Source organism: Schistocerca cancellata, chromosome 4, assembly GCF_023864275.1.
Source record: "Schistocerca cancellata isolate TAMUIC-IGC-003103 chromosome 4, iqSchCanc2.1, whole genome shotgun sequence".
Lineage (NCBI taxonomy): Eukaryota > Metazoa > Arthropoda > Insecta > Orthoptera > Acrididae > Schistocerca > Schistocerca cancellata.
In genome coordinates, this window is record NC_064629.1 from 556,034,854 (window position 1) to 556,048,676 (window position 13,823).

At 39.1% G+C, this 13,823-nt stretch overlaps 1 protein-coding gene across 1 annotated transcript in view; it reads right to left on the reverse strand.

Annotated features, from left to right (window-relative positions):
* LOC126185073 (putative transcription factor capicua) overlaps positions 1-13,823 on the reverse strand; it is a 316,920-nt gene that overhangs the window by 85,487 nt on the left and 217,610 nt on the right. The window contains exon 18 of the mRNA XM_049927858.1: positions 2,026-2,203. Coding sequence (XP_049783815.1) covers positions 2,026-2,203 — 178 coding nt within the window. The remainder of the gene's footprint in view (positions 1-2,025; positions 2,204-13,823) is intronic.

A 13,823-nucleotide genomic window follows, 5' to 3' on the forward strand; every position in this document is an offset into this window, starting at 1 on the left:
CATTTACAGATGGAGCTTTGTCAACTGAGCTCATGTACAGATACTATTTTGAATAATTCGAAAGGACTAGAGGGGGCAGTGACACCAGCCTGGCAGAGAACTATGACAAATGTGGGTACCTTGGCTTTTTATGAACATCTACCAAGTTGACACTACTATTTGCCTGAGTCCATTTGTAGCTGAAACTGAACCAAATTTAAAATTCGACAAATATTCAACAATGGTGTACGTTTCTGCAGGGGACAGTAAAAGTCTAGATAGTGGCCAGTGGAGTAACTATGTATTTTATGCAGCAATGTTGTCATCACTCACTGTGAGGTATGATGGGAAAGAAAGGGAGCGTGTTATCTGCCGATTATACGTAGCCAACGAGAGATCAGTGGGCAGGCAGCATATTTGGTAGCACGAGACAAATGAATATTGTCACATTCTCATGTCAATTTACATGTGAAATCCGCTACATATTCACACATGAACTGATGAGAAAATTTTGCACATGAACAAACAACCCAGAAGCCTGACACAGCATCCAGCAGCTCCTCAATTCATTAGGTCCACTCCTGTCACACAAACATGTCTCTCACCTCACACTGCCCCCCCCCCACCCCCCCCCCCCCCCACACACACACACATTTTCCTGCTACCCAAGCTCCAGAAACTCCACTCAAAAAGTCTTTCGTCTTTCTACTGGTTGTTCCGTTGTGGCCAATTATGAGATCCTTTTCCTTTGTTGAAGAATTTCTGTAACCTAATGCCCAGTCTTCCTTCCTACATCAAAGACCAATCACTTCCTACAGTCACCTCTCCACAGTTTCTTTATTATTACCTAGCCTCCTTGCTCCTCATGCTGAACACTACTACATCAAAATCCTTTGTCTTTGAACAATACCTTTTCCAGTATCCTCCAGATTCCAAAGCAATTACCTCCTCCTTAATACTTTTCACCAATTGTGTTTCAATCCATAATTATTTTTCCTTAGAAAACCAAATCTATAAATAAATAAGTGGAACTACCATTGGTTTCCCCACAGCACCTTCCTATGCCAACTTTTTTATGGGGCATTTAGAGGAATCTTTCCTATCCACTAAACAGCTAAATTTCTTATCCTGTTTGGATTCAGTTTCAGCATCTTCATAAGCTTGTCTTCAGAGCATCAACATCTAAAACCTGCTGCTTCCCAACTCTACAATGTACCTTCCTCAATGTTGAACTCCACCTCCCTGTCCTACACAAAAATCTTTTTTCATATCAAATGTACTATCCAGCATGTTGACATCTGCCAACTGTTAACTTTAAAAAGTTAAGCCATGTTTAAAACTTTAAAAATTATCTCCCACAGAGTGCTGGTACCTGCAGGGGCTGTACCTGCAATCTGAAGCAGAATCAGCCAAATCTTAGCAATAGCCTATACATATAGACAATATCTTCACCAGCTAGTCCAGTAACAGATACCCCTGCCATCTCTCTCTGAGACAGCAACAAACGCATTGCAGTTAATGATCAGCACTGCTCTCATCATTCAATATCACAAAGGCTTTGGAAAGCTAAACTACATCCTTTACTAGGGCTTTGGCTACTATGTCCAGAGATATGAGATCCTGTACCTAAATTTCTATCCTCATCTGCCTAATTTATTTTCTGTCATCTAGTCAACCTACATGGTATTATATATCAGCTTTGGTCCCAGTCATTTCTCTGAGATGGAGCCAAGCGCAAGACCTGCCTCCCGCACACACCTACCAGCTCCTACAATAGTCCAGTTACAGAAATGTCCCAACATATAAAAGGTGAAGCCATATGTGAAATCATCCATGTTATATGCCTCATGATGATCTTCCTCTCTCTCTCTCTTTTTATTTATACTATAGTACTCATCATGTTTACACCAGTCTTCTGTTCTTTTCTACTGAAATAATACTCTGAGTTCTAATGTAAGAAATAGCAAGCGCATCTTGCAGAAGCAACAGCATGACAATATCAATAAACAAAATAACACCATGCCTGATCTTCCAGAATGCACTCACCCATTGATTGCCTTCGCTGCAGAGGTGCTCGACCCAGCTGAGCAGGAGTTGGTGCTAAAATAAAAGTTGACCGCTCCTCACTGTTGTGTTCTACAGATGCAGATATCATCAGAGGCTCTACCATTCCATATGCATCAGCAGAAGATGTCCGAGCTGACGTGCCAGTATTTTCAATATTCTGGAAGTAACAAACAGTAAGAAATAAACATCTTTTCAAATAAAATTATATTATCTATGTATGTGAACATATGGTTGCATCTGAGATGATTATCAAGTCTGACAACTTTTGATGTCATCCAGTGACCAAATTTCAGCTCACATTTCTGGTCATACTGTACATGCACAACATCAAATTCATTATGAATTTATAACATTTCGTATGCTTTACCGAGACCTATGCTAATTTTTAGAAACTTTTTGAAAAACGCAGTATGTTACTCAATTAAATAAAAAAGGGTAGCTATGTGTGACACAATGGAAATATTACTATGTAAACTTAGTACCATATAAAGATAAAACTGCCATCAACCCATGAGTTGGTTTGAGCACCACAAGGCTGTAATAGGCACAGTCGTGTTGGAGGTGGTATGCCTTCCTCTGAGTTGACTTACCCAGTCAGTTTAATGTGGATTCCAAAGTACACTCCAACTCAGCATTTTACACATAAACAAACTATGCCAGATGTGAAAGCACTGACACACAAAATTCCTAAGACTGACTGGAGATCAAACCCTAGACTTTTGGATCTGTAGTCTTTCACTTCCACCAATGAGTCACTGAGATGCACAAGTAGCATATATCATACGTTATATATAAGTAACTGTATACAATAATCCTCTATGCCTTGCAACAAAAATGTTCAAATGTGTGTGAAATCTTATGGGACTTAACTGCTAAGGTCATCAGTCCCTAAGCTTACACACTACTTAACCTAAATTATCCTAATGACAAACACACACACTGATGCCCGAGGGAGGACTCGAACCTCCGCTGGGACCTGCCGCACAGTCCATGACTGCAGCACCTTAGGCCACTCGGCTAATCCCGTGTGGCTATGCCTTGCAACATGTAGTATAAAGTTTACAACTAATGTTAACTTTTCACCAAAACCAGGTTATCATTTGCAAGCCAAAACTGGGGATCACAATGGGTCACACATGGCAGGCATGCTAAACCATACTAATTTTTGTCAAACTACAACAAACTAATTGGTGTTATATTTTTGATATAAAGACTTATTTTTATATTGCTGATTTGTATTAGCTTCCTCATTTCAATCGCTGTCAGTGAAGAAAATGAACACAAACCAAACAATGACACACAAACAGAGAGAAATGCAGAGGACCCACTGTTCTTCTCTGGAGCAGTATTAACGAAAATCTACCTGTTCAACCTGAAATCAGTCTGGATGAAGGATACATTAGTGAAACACGGGACCCCATAGAAAAATTGTTACAAATTTCATATGACTGCAATGATTACACCAGACATAGGGTCCAGGAATGTGAATTCCAACCATCATTGAACAGAGCATCCACATGAAGAGGCACTGGTACCCAAACTCTTTCGTTATATAGATTTCTTGAGCAGATATGAGATTATTATATCTAAACTAATAAAGTGGAGAACATTTCAATCTACATGGCAGTGTCTGAGCTGAATATCAGCTGATTGGAAAATACCAGCTTTCTCCAATATGTACACAAATCCTGGTGGTAGAAGAAATTTTCTCCACCAGTATTTGGCCAGTAATGGAGGAGAGTTGGTGTGTAAAGATAGCTACTCAAGCTGGTGGCACTAACGTGCATTTCGTGCAACTGTTTCAGTGTCATGGTCGCCATCATCTTAATGTTGCTGTTAGGCGCATTAACATGGGGCTGGAGCAGGCAATGATGGCAGAGGGCATTGGTCACATGTCAGTGGTGCCAGTTGAGTCTATCAGTAGATTGGGTTTCAATAGGCATGGCCGGCACCTCAATATGTATGGGAAGGGGAGGCTGGCAAAGCTTTTAGGACAGTGTAGTGGGAGATGGTGGGATCACTGATGGAAAAATTCCTGTAGTAGTTGGCGTTAGAGCTGCACCTTTTTTAGATTGAAGTCAGCTGGTAGTTAGAGGGACTTCCTTCAAGCAGGTATACCTAAGGGCTCACCTTCAGAGGACATCATGTTTCCAAGTAGAGAAGGAATTAGCATATTTCATCAAAATATAAGAGGTATTAGAGATAAAGTTAGTGAACTGTTTATAGATGTTGACTCTAAAATTATTGGTATATCGGAGCAATTTGACAATTCAGAGGCTTCCTTTACCAGGATACAGACTAGCTGGTTGTTTTTCAAGGAGTTCCTTGTGGGGTGGGGGAGTGGCTATCTACGTAACAAAAAACCAACAACAACAACAACAGCATTCCTTTGGAGTCCATAGATGTATCACGGAACTGCACTGAATAGATATTTGAATGTTATGCAAGGGCAGTTGAATTTAGTGAAACTAAACTTCTAATTATTGTTGTTTATAGGTCCCCTAACTTTACCTTCAGAGCATTTCTGCTCAAGCTAGTGAGGGTTCTTGATTCACTTTATAGGAAGTACCAGAAATTAGTTATATGTGGTGACTTCAATATAAATTTTGTATATGATGGTGCAAGGAAAAGGATGTTGGTAGATCTCCCAAATTCATATGATCTGATGCAGACTGTTTTTCCAACTAGGGTGCAGTGGAACAGTAGCAGAGTGATAAACAATACTTTTATTCATTCTTCATTCCTAGATGGGCATTCTGTTAGTAAAAGGGTGAATGGCCTTTCAGACCATGATGCACAAATTTTAACATTAAAATGCTTTGTACTCAAACAAATGTCACATATAATTACAAACTATGTAGAAAAGTTAATCCAACAGCAATAGAGTGTTCTTAAAAACTCGTCATGGAAAAAGACTGGCAGGATGTTTATAGTGTTGATAACATACATGACAAATATAATGCTTTCCTTAACACATTTCTCATGCTCTCTGAGTGTTGCTTTCCATTAGAATGTTCTAAATGGGGTACTGGCAGTAAAAGGCAGCCAGGGTGGCTAACTAGTGGGATAAGGATATCATTAGAACAAAGTGGGAATTATACCAAAATGTTATAAGTAGTCACAATTAAGCTACGGTGGACCATTACAAACAGTACTGTAAGGTGTTTAAAAATTTTATTAGCAAGGCAAAGAGTATGTAGTATGTAAATAGAATAGCTAATTCACAGAATAAAATTAAAACCTTATGGTCAGTTTTGAAGGTGGTGTCTGGTCAGCAGCACAAGGTTGACAATATAAAGTCAGTTCGTAGTAAAAATATTTCTGTTACTGATAAATCAGATATATTTACAGTATTTAACAATCATTTTCTGAGCATTGTTGGTGAATTAAATAAAAATTTAGTTTTTACAAGGGTTCATGTAACACTCTTGGCAAATGCCTTTCCGAGATTGATGTAGGAACTACTACTCTGTGATACAGACATGTAAGAGACTGAGTCAATAATTAAATCACTGAAGACTAAGGACTCTCATGGATATGATGGAGTGCCTAGCAGAATATTAAAGTACTGTGCTGCAGATGTTAGCCCTGTATTTAGCCATATTTCTAATTTTTCTTTTAGGAATGGTCAGTTTCCTGAATGATTGAAGTACTCAGTAGTAAAGCCACTTTATAAAAAGGGAGAAAAGGATAATGTAGACAATTTTAGAGCTATTTCTATGCCATCTGTGTTTGCTAGAGTTATTGAAAAGGCTGTGTAGGTAAGAATAATTGATCATTTTATATCACACGATTTGCTATCAAATGTACAGTTTGGCTTTAGAAGTCATTTAACAACTGAAAATGCTATATTCTCTTTTCTCTGTGAGGTATTGGATGGGTTAAACAAAAGGTTTACAACAATAGGTGTTGTTTGTTGTTGTTATTGTTGTTGTTGTTGTCTTCAGTCCTGAGACTGGTTTGATGCAGCTCTCCATGCTACTCTATCCTGTGCAAGCTTCTTCATCTACCAGTACCTACTGCAACCTACATCCTTCTGAATCTGCTTAGTGTATTCATCTCTTGGTCTCCCCCTACGATTTTTACCCTCCACACTGCCCTCCAATACTAAATTGGTGATCCCTTGATGCCTCAGAACATGTCCTACCAACCGATCCCTTCTTCTGGTCAAGTTGTGCCACAAACTTCTCTTCTCCCCAATCCTATTCAATACTTCCTCATTAGTTATGTGATCTACCCATCTAATCTTCAGCATTCTTCTGTAGCACCACATTTCAAAAGCTTCTATTCTCTTCTTGTCCAAACTATTTACCGTCCATGTTTCACTTCCATACATGGCTACACTCCATACAAATACTTTCAGAAATGACTTTCTGACACTTAAATCTATACTTGATGTTAACAAATTTCTCTTCTTCAGAAACGCTTTCCTTGCCATTGCCAGTCTACATTTTATATCCTCTCTACTTCGACCATCATCAGTTATTTTGCTCCCCAAATAGCAAAACTCCTTTACTACTTTAAGTGTCTCATTTCCTAATCTAATACCCTCAACATCACCCGACTTAATTCGACTACATTCCATTATCGTCGTTTTGCTTTTGTTGATGTTCATCTTTAATATCCTCCTTTCAAGACACTATCCATTCCATTCAACTGCTCTTCCAAGTCCTTTGCTGTCTCTGACAGAATTACAATGTCATCGGCGAACCTCAAAGTTTTTATTTCTTCTCCATGGATTTTAATACCTACTCCGAATTTTTCTTTTGTTTCCTTTACTGCTTGCTCAATAAACAGATTGAATAACATCGGGGAGAGGCTACAACCCTGTCTTTCTCCCTTCCCAACCACTGCTTCCCTTTCATGTCCCTCGACTCTTATAACTGCCATCTGGTTTCTGTACAAATTGTAAATAGCCTTTCGCTCCCTGTATTTTACCCCTGCCACCTTTAGAATTTGAAAGAGAGTATTCCAGTCAACATTGTCAAAAGCTTTCTCTAAGTCTACAAATGCTAGAAACGTAGGTTTGCCTTTCCTTAATCTTTCTTCTAAGATAAGTCGTAAGGTCAGTATTGCCTCATGTGTTCCAGTATTTCTACGGAATCCAAACTGATCTTCCCCGAGGCGGCTTCTACTAGTTTTTCCATTCGTCTGTAAAGAATTCATGTTAGTATTTTGCAGCTGTGGCTTATTAAACTGACTGTTCGGTAATTTTCACATCTGTCAACACCTGCTTTCTTTGGGATTGGAATTATTACATTCTTCTTGAAGTCTGAGGGTATTTCGCCTGTTTCATACATCTTGCTCACCAGATGGTAGAGTTTTGTCAGGACTGGCTCTCCCAAGGCCGTCAGTAGTTCCAATGGAATGTTGTCTACTCCACGGGCCTTGTTTCTGCTCAGGTCTTTCAGTGCTCTGTCAAACTCTTCATGCAGTATCGTATCTCCCATTCCATCTTCATCTACATCCTCTTCCATTTCCATAATACTGTCCTCAAGTACATCGCCCTTGTATACTCCTCTATATACTCCTTCCACCTTTCTGCTTTCCCTTCTTTGCTTAGAACTGGGTTTCCATCTGAGCTCTTGATGTTCATACAAGTGGTCCTCTTATCTCCAAAGGTCTCTTTAATTTTCCTGTAGGCAGTATCTATCTTACCCCTAGTGAGATAAGCCTCTACATCCTTACATTTGTCCTCTAGCCATGCCTGCTTAGCCATTTTGCACTTCCTGTCGATCTCATTTTTGAGATGTTTGTATTCCTTTTTGCCTGCTTCATTTACTGCATTTTTATATTTTCTCCTTTCATCAATTAAATTCAATATTTCTTCTGTCACCCAAGGATTTCTACTAGCCCTCGTCCTTTTACCTACTTGATCCTCTGCTGCCTTCACTACTTCATCCCTCAAAGCTACCCATTCTTCTTCTACTGTATTTCTTTCCCCCATTCCTGTCAGTTGTTCCCTTATGCTCTCCCTGAAACTCTGTACAACCTCTGGTTCTTTCAGTTTATCCAGGTCCCATCTCCTTAAATTCCCACCTTTTTGCAGTTTCTTCAGTTTTAATCTTACAATTTAAAACCTGGTTCCTAAATCTCTGTCTTACCATTATATAATCTATCTGATACCTTTTAGTATCTCCAGGGTTCTTCCATGTATACAACCTTCTATTATGATTCTTAAACCAAGTGTTAGCTATGATTAAGTTGTGCTCTGTGCAAAATTCTACCAGGCGGCTTCCTCTTTCATTTTTTAGCCCCAATCCATATTCACCTACTACGTTTCCTTCTCTCCCTTTTCCTACACTCGAATTCCAGTCACCCATGACTATTAAATTTTCGTCTCCCTTCACTATCTGAATAATTTCTTTTATATCATCATACATTTCTTCAATTTCTTCATCATCTGCAGAGCTAGTTGGCATATAAACTTGTACTACTGTAGAAGCGTGGGCTTCATATCTATCTTGGCCACAATAATGCATTCACTATGCTGTTTGTAGTAGCTTACCCGCATTCCTATTTTCCTATTCATTATTAAACCTACTCCTGCATTACCCCTATTTGACTTTGTGTTTATAACCCTGTAGTCACCTGACCAGAAGTCTTGTTCCTCCTGCCACCGAACTTCACTAATTCCCACTATATCTAACTTTAACCTACCCATTTCCCTTTTTAAATTTTGTAACCTACCTGCCCGATTAAGGGATCTGACATTCCACGCTCCGATCCGTAGAACGCCAGTTTTCTTTCTCCTGATAACGACATCCTCTTGAGTAGTCCCCGCCCGGAGATCCGAATAGGGGACTATTTTACCTCTGGAATATTTTACCCAAGAGGACGCCATCATCATTTAATCATACAGTAAAGCTGCATGCCCTCGGGAAAAATTACGGCCATAGTTTCCCCTTGCTTTCAGCCATTCGCAGTACCAGCACAGCAAGGCCGGTTTGGTTATTGTTACAAGGCCAGATCAGTCAATCATCCAGACTGTTGCCCTTGCAACTACTGAAAAGGCTGCTGCCCCTCTTCAGGAACCACACGTTTGTCTGGCCTCTTAACAGATACCCCTCCGTTGTGGTTGTACCTACAGTACGGCTATCTGTATCGCTGAGGCACGCAAGCCTCCCCACCATCGGCAAGGTCCATGGTTGGGGGGGGGGGGGGGGGGGGGGGGGGGGGGCAATAGGTGTTTTTTTTTTTTTTATATTAGGTGTATTTATTGGGTATATATTTTTTATTTAACTAAGGTGTTTGATTGTGTTTATCACAAAATATTGCTCCAGAAGTTGGACTATTATGGAATCAGGGAGTAGCTCACAATTGGTTCACCTCTTACTTTAGCAACAAACAGCAAAAGGTCATTATTCACAGTGTTGAGAATGGCTGTGATGTGGGGTCTGAGTGGGGTACGGTCACGTAGGGGGTGCCCCAGGGATCAGTGTTGGATCCACTCCTGTTCCTTATTTATATAAATGATATGTCCTCTAGTATTACGGGTAACTCTAAAATATTTCTGGTTGCTGATGACACTAGCTTGGTAGCAAAGGATGTTTTGTGCAACATTGGCTTCGTTTCAAATAGTACCGTCCATGACATAAGTTCATGACAATAAATCACAGTAAGACTCAGTTTTTACAGTTTCTAACACACAATTCAACATAACCTGACATTTTAATTTCTCCGAATGGGCATATGATTAGTGAAACTGAACTGTTCAAATTCCTAGGTGTTCAGATAAATAGTAAACTGTCGTTGAAAGCCCACATTCAGGATCTTGCTCGAAGACTCAATGCTGCCATTTTTACTATTCGAACAGCATCTGAAGTGAGTGATCGTTTGACACGAAAATTTGTCTACTTTGCTTATTTTCATTTGCTTATGTCATATGCCATTATATTTTGGGGTAACTCTTCCCATTCTAAAAGGATATTTTTGGCTCAGAAATAGGAGGTTCGGGCAATAAGTGGTGTAAGTTCACGGACCTCTTGTCGACCACTGTTCACGAGTCTGGGTGTTGTGACATTTGCCCCCCCCCCTCCCCCCCTCCTATCTTTCCCAAGAATAAGCAGCTTTCACTCAGTTAATACTCGGCAGAAATCAAACCTGCATTTGGATCGGACTTCCTTAACTCTTGCACAGAAAGGTTTGCAGTATACTGATGCATCCGTTTTCAATAAGCTACCACTAGAGTTCAAAAATCTTAGCAGTAATCCACACGCTTTCATATTGAAACTGAAGGGTTACCTCATGGGTCACCTCTTCTATTTTGTCGAGGAGTTCCTTGAAAATTTAAGCTGATTCTTGTTGTACTGTTGATTGCGTTTACTTAAACTTATGGCTTGACTTTTTTTGGGTTATAAACATTTTATTTTTATCTGTTATTACTCTTGTGTTGTAATTTCATGTATTAACACATTGCATGATCTTGGAGATTTCCTCCTCAATTTGGTCATACGGAACTTGACGTGTAAAAAAATAAAAAATATTGCCAGACTTCCTTGCCAATGTCCTGGTTTAACACTTTTATTGCCAATTGTGCCAATTGATGAGAGAAAAAAATTTCACTAGACTGCTGTTCCCATCATTTGACGGGGTACGATTTCTCCTGCTTTTCAACACAAAATCATGTATATTGATGGGCTGTCAGTCAGTCTTCTTTGTGTTGCGAGGGACACTTAGTTTCTAAGACAGCCAACAGATGGTGGAAATGTAGTTTCTAAAGCAGCCGATAGATAGTGTTTGTTCTATTAAGTCAAGCTGCTGGAGTGTGGTGGCTGTTCACTCATTACCTAAAGAAACAAAGGATATGGCTTCACATTTTCCTACAGACAAACAAATTTTGTGTGAACTGGAGCACTGTCAGTGACAGTGACAATGATGATATAGATGTTTCAGATAATGATCCTGACTTTGTGCAAGAAGGCTTGCACCAGACTTCAAATCAATATTACTTGTTTCAATTTTGTAACGTAATTGCTCAAACAACTGTTTGCATTTTTTCTGATGTTTCTTCATTTTCTGAACTGTGAACATTTTTTTTACTTGTTAGAGCTTCAGAAAATGAAGGCAGTGACTCTATAATTAATACAGAAACACAAAATATCAGCCCTGACAACACTGAAAGGATGTCACAAACAAGGGTCAGTACAGCAAATTGTAGTGGTTCTGAAGAGTGGAGGACTGCTACAGACACTCTGCTGCATGCAGCCATTTTTAGTGAGGGTGGGGGTGTCACAGATTCGTGTGAATTGGATGCAGATACTTATATTTACGATTCTTCTTCTATTTCATTGACAGTAACCTTGCTCAGCTAATCTTTATGCCAGATTAATCATTGTGCCATTCAGAACATCAGATAATAAGTAAGGTTGGCTAACTCCTACAATATAGAATGTCTGGTTAGAAGTGAATCTCTCTCGTTGAAATAAAAAAAATTGCTTGCTATAATTTTCCACAGGGGTGTCAGCTGTAAGTTCCCTATACATGATCACTGAAATCCAGATTCTTGAATCTCTTGTAATTACAGCTCAAATTCATAGAACGGAAATAGATTCCTCCAGACAAAGTCAAACTTTCACCTGAATGACAATTCATTGAAAAACAAGCAAGCTGAACCAGTCTATGATCCATTACGCACAAGGTCTGTCCTCTAGTTGAAACAATACAGTAACTGTTTCAACAGGGGTGAGTGCCTGCCAAAGAGTATCGGTCAATGAAGGCATGTGTAAATGTAGTGCGGAATTTATTTTAAGCATAGTATGGCACAAAATTGTACATGCTGTCATAGTCAAATTCTAGTTATATCTGTAATTTTGACTTTTTTTGTGGCCAAAGCAATGTTGTGAAAAAAATTAAGAGGCATCTTAGAAGGTAAGAGGCATATATTATTAACCAACCAGTCCTACACAAGTTCTACACTGGAAAGTATGTTAGAAAAGGTGAAGACAGGTCTTGTTGTAATTGCAATGAAGATTAGGATGGGACTACCTTGGGCTCTGAAATCACCCAGTGTAGAAAGAGGGAACAGACATTCAAGAGGAATGGAATCCTTTTAGCTAATTGCTGGAAAGAAAAGATATATATGTATATATACATGTGATGTACCAGAAACCAAGCAGAAATGATAATTCACAAAAATAGAAGATGTAGACAAGAACGAAACCAGCTTGTGTTATGGAATACAACAAAAAAAGGTCAGCATTGGTCTATTTGATCAGAGGATGACATATGGAGCTTTTGAGCACACAGCAGTGAAATGGTGGTGAAAACTTGAATCTGATTGTTTGTTTATGTATCTGGTCAATGCACACTTTCTCCATGAAAAAAAAGAGGAGGAGGAGGATCTGCCTCAGTCCGAATTCATCACGGAATTTTGTGTAGAATTGCCTGCATGTGAAGATGCTAACAGACAAGTTCCGGTAGGAGTCAATTGAGCAGGCTATGCACAGGAACGCATTTCCTGGAAAAAATCCATCTTCACCAGACAAAACTAGAATACAGAGGATGTGCAAAGCATGTTCACAGAAAGGACAGGAGCAAACAGGAAGTGCTGCAACAAAACATATTACATACTGGTGCAGCAAGTGTAGAACTGCCATGTGCTGATTAGAAAGGTAAATAAAAATTATTTTGACCTTGATAAACTTTTATATTTCTTGAAAAACCTCATATTCATTAGAAATATAATGAAAAGAACTAAACATTCAAAGAAGCTGAAAATATGTTATCCACGGGAAGAACTTTCAGGCTTTCATAACAGGTTAGTATCACAGTTATGTGTTGGCTAGTCTTTTTATGAAAAATACACTGAAAAACCAAAAAAAGACCAGAATTCTAATAGACTGCACGGTTTAAGTAGGCAAGAGTCAAAGTGTTAAAATTTAAACCCCTCTGCAGTGTCTTATGGAGTGAGGAAGAACTGGTGGTGATGTAAATTTTCTGATTGCCAAACTTTGCATCAATGACCTGGATTAAATTCAAACCTCTCTGTAGTGTCTTATGAAGTGGGTCACGTGACACTGTTGCTGGTGATATCAGGAGGAGACACTTAAGCCCAGTGTCCCCCTTGTTGCTATTCAAGAGCAGGAGGCTATGTGCAAGCATCAGGTTTCACCTTTTCCCTTCTCTTACCATACATGCCATACAACTTTACTTTCTTTTTAACAATTGTAAGGAAAGATATTGCAAAGATTACTGATTACATCAGTGTCATGGTTTAAGGATATTTGTGTAGCATTACTTGGGGCTGGTAATTCACTCGGAAGAAATTTTCAGCCAACTATCTAATGAATCCCTGCAAGAACAGAAAACCATGAAAGGTGAATAAGAATATGGAAGTATACAAGAAGCAAAGATGAACGAACAATAGCATATGAAAATAAAGAAACATAACCCCACGTGGGAATTGCCAACTGCAGAAAAAGAATGGAGCTCTAAGAGGACACAGTTAGAAGCACCAGAGGGAGTGCGTGGAAGGATTAGTCAGAGAACATACAAGAAGACACCTTGGTGGAATTCTGAAATTCACGAGGCAGTTTTGAAAGAGGAAAAGCTGTTTACAGATTTCAATACAGGACTTAGTTCACCATCACATCATAATTTTCTGACTTTTGGTGACTTCTTTTTCTAGATATTTTATTAGCTCCATACAAAATGCAGTCGCAAATTATTCTTTGCTCTGCCTGTAATTCTAACTTCCTTCTCTTTACTACCTCTTCCACTTTCTACATCAGTTTCTATCTTTATTTTTTTCCATCTGCTAAAGAAAAAATCTTTCA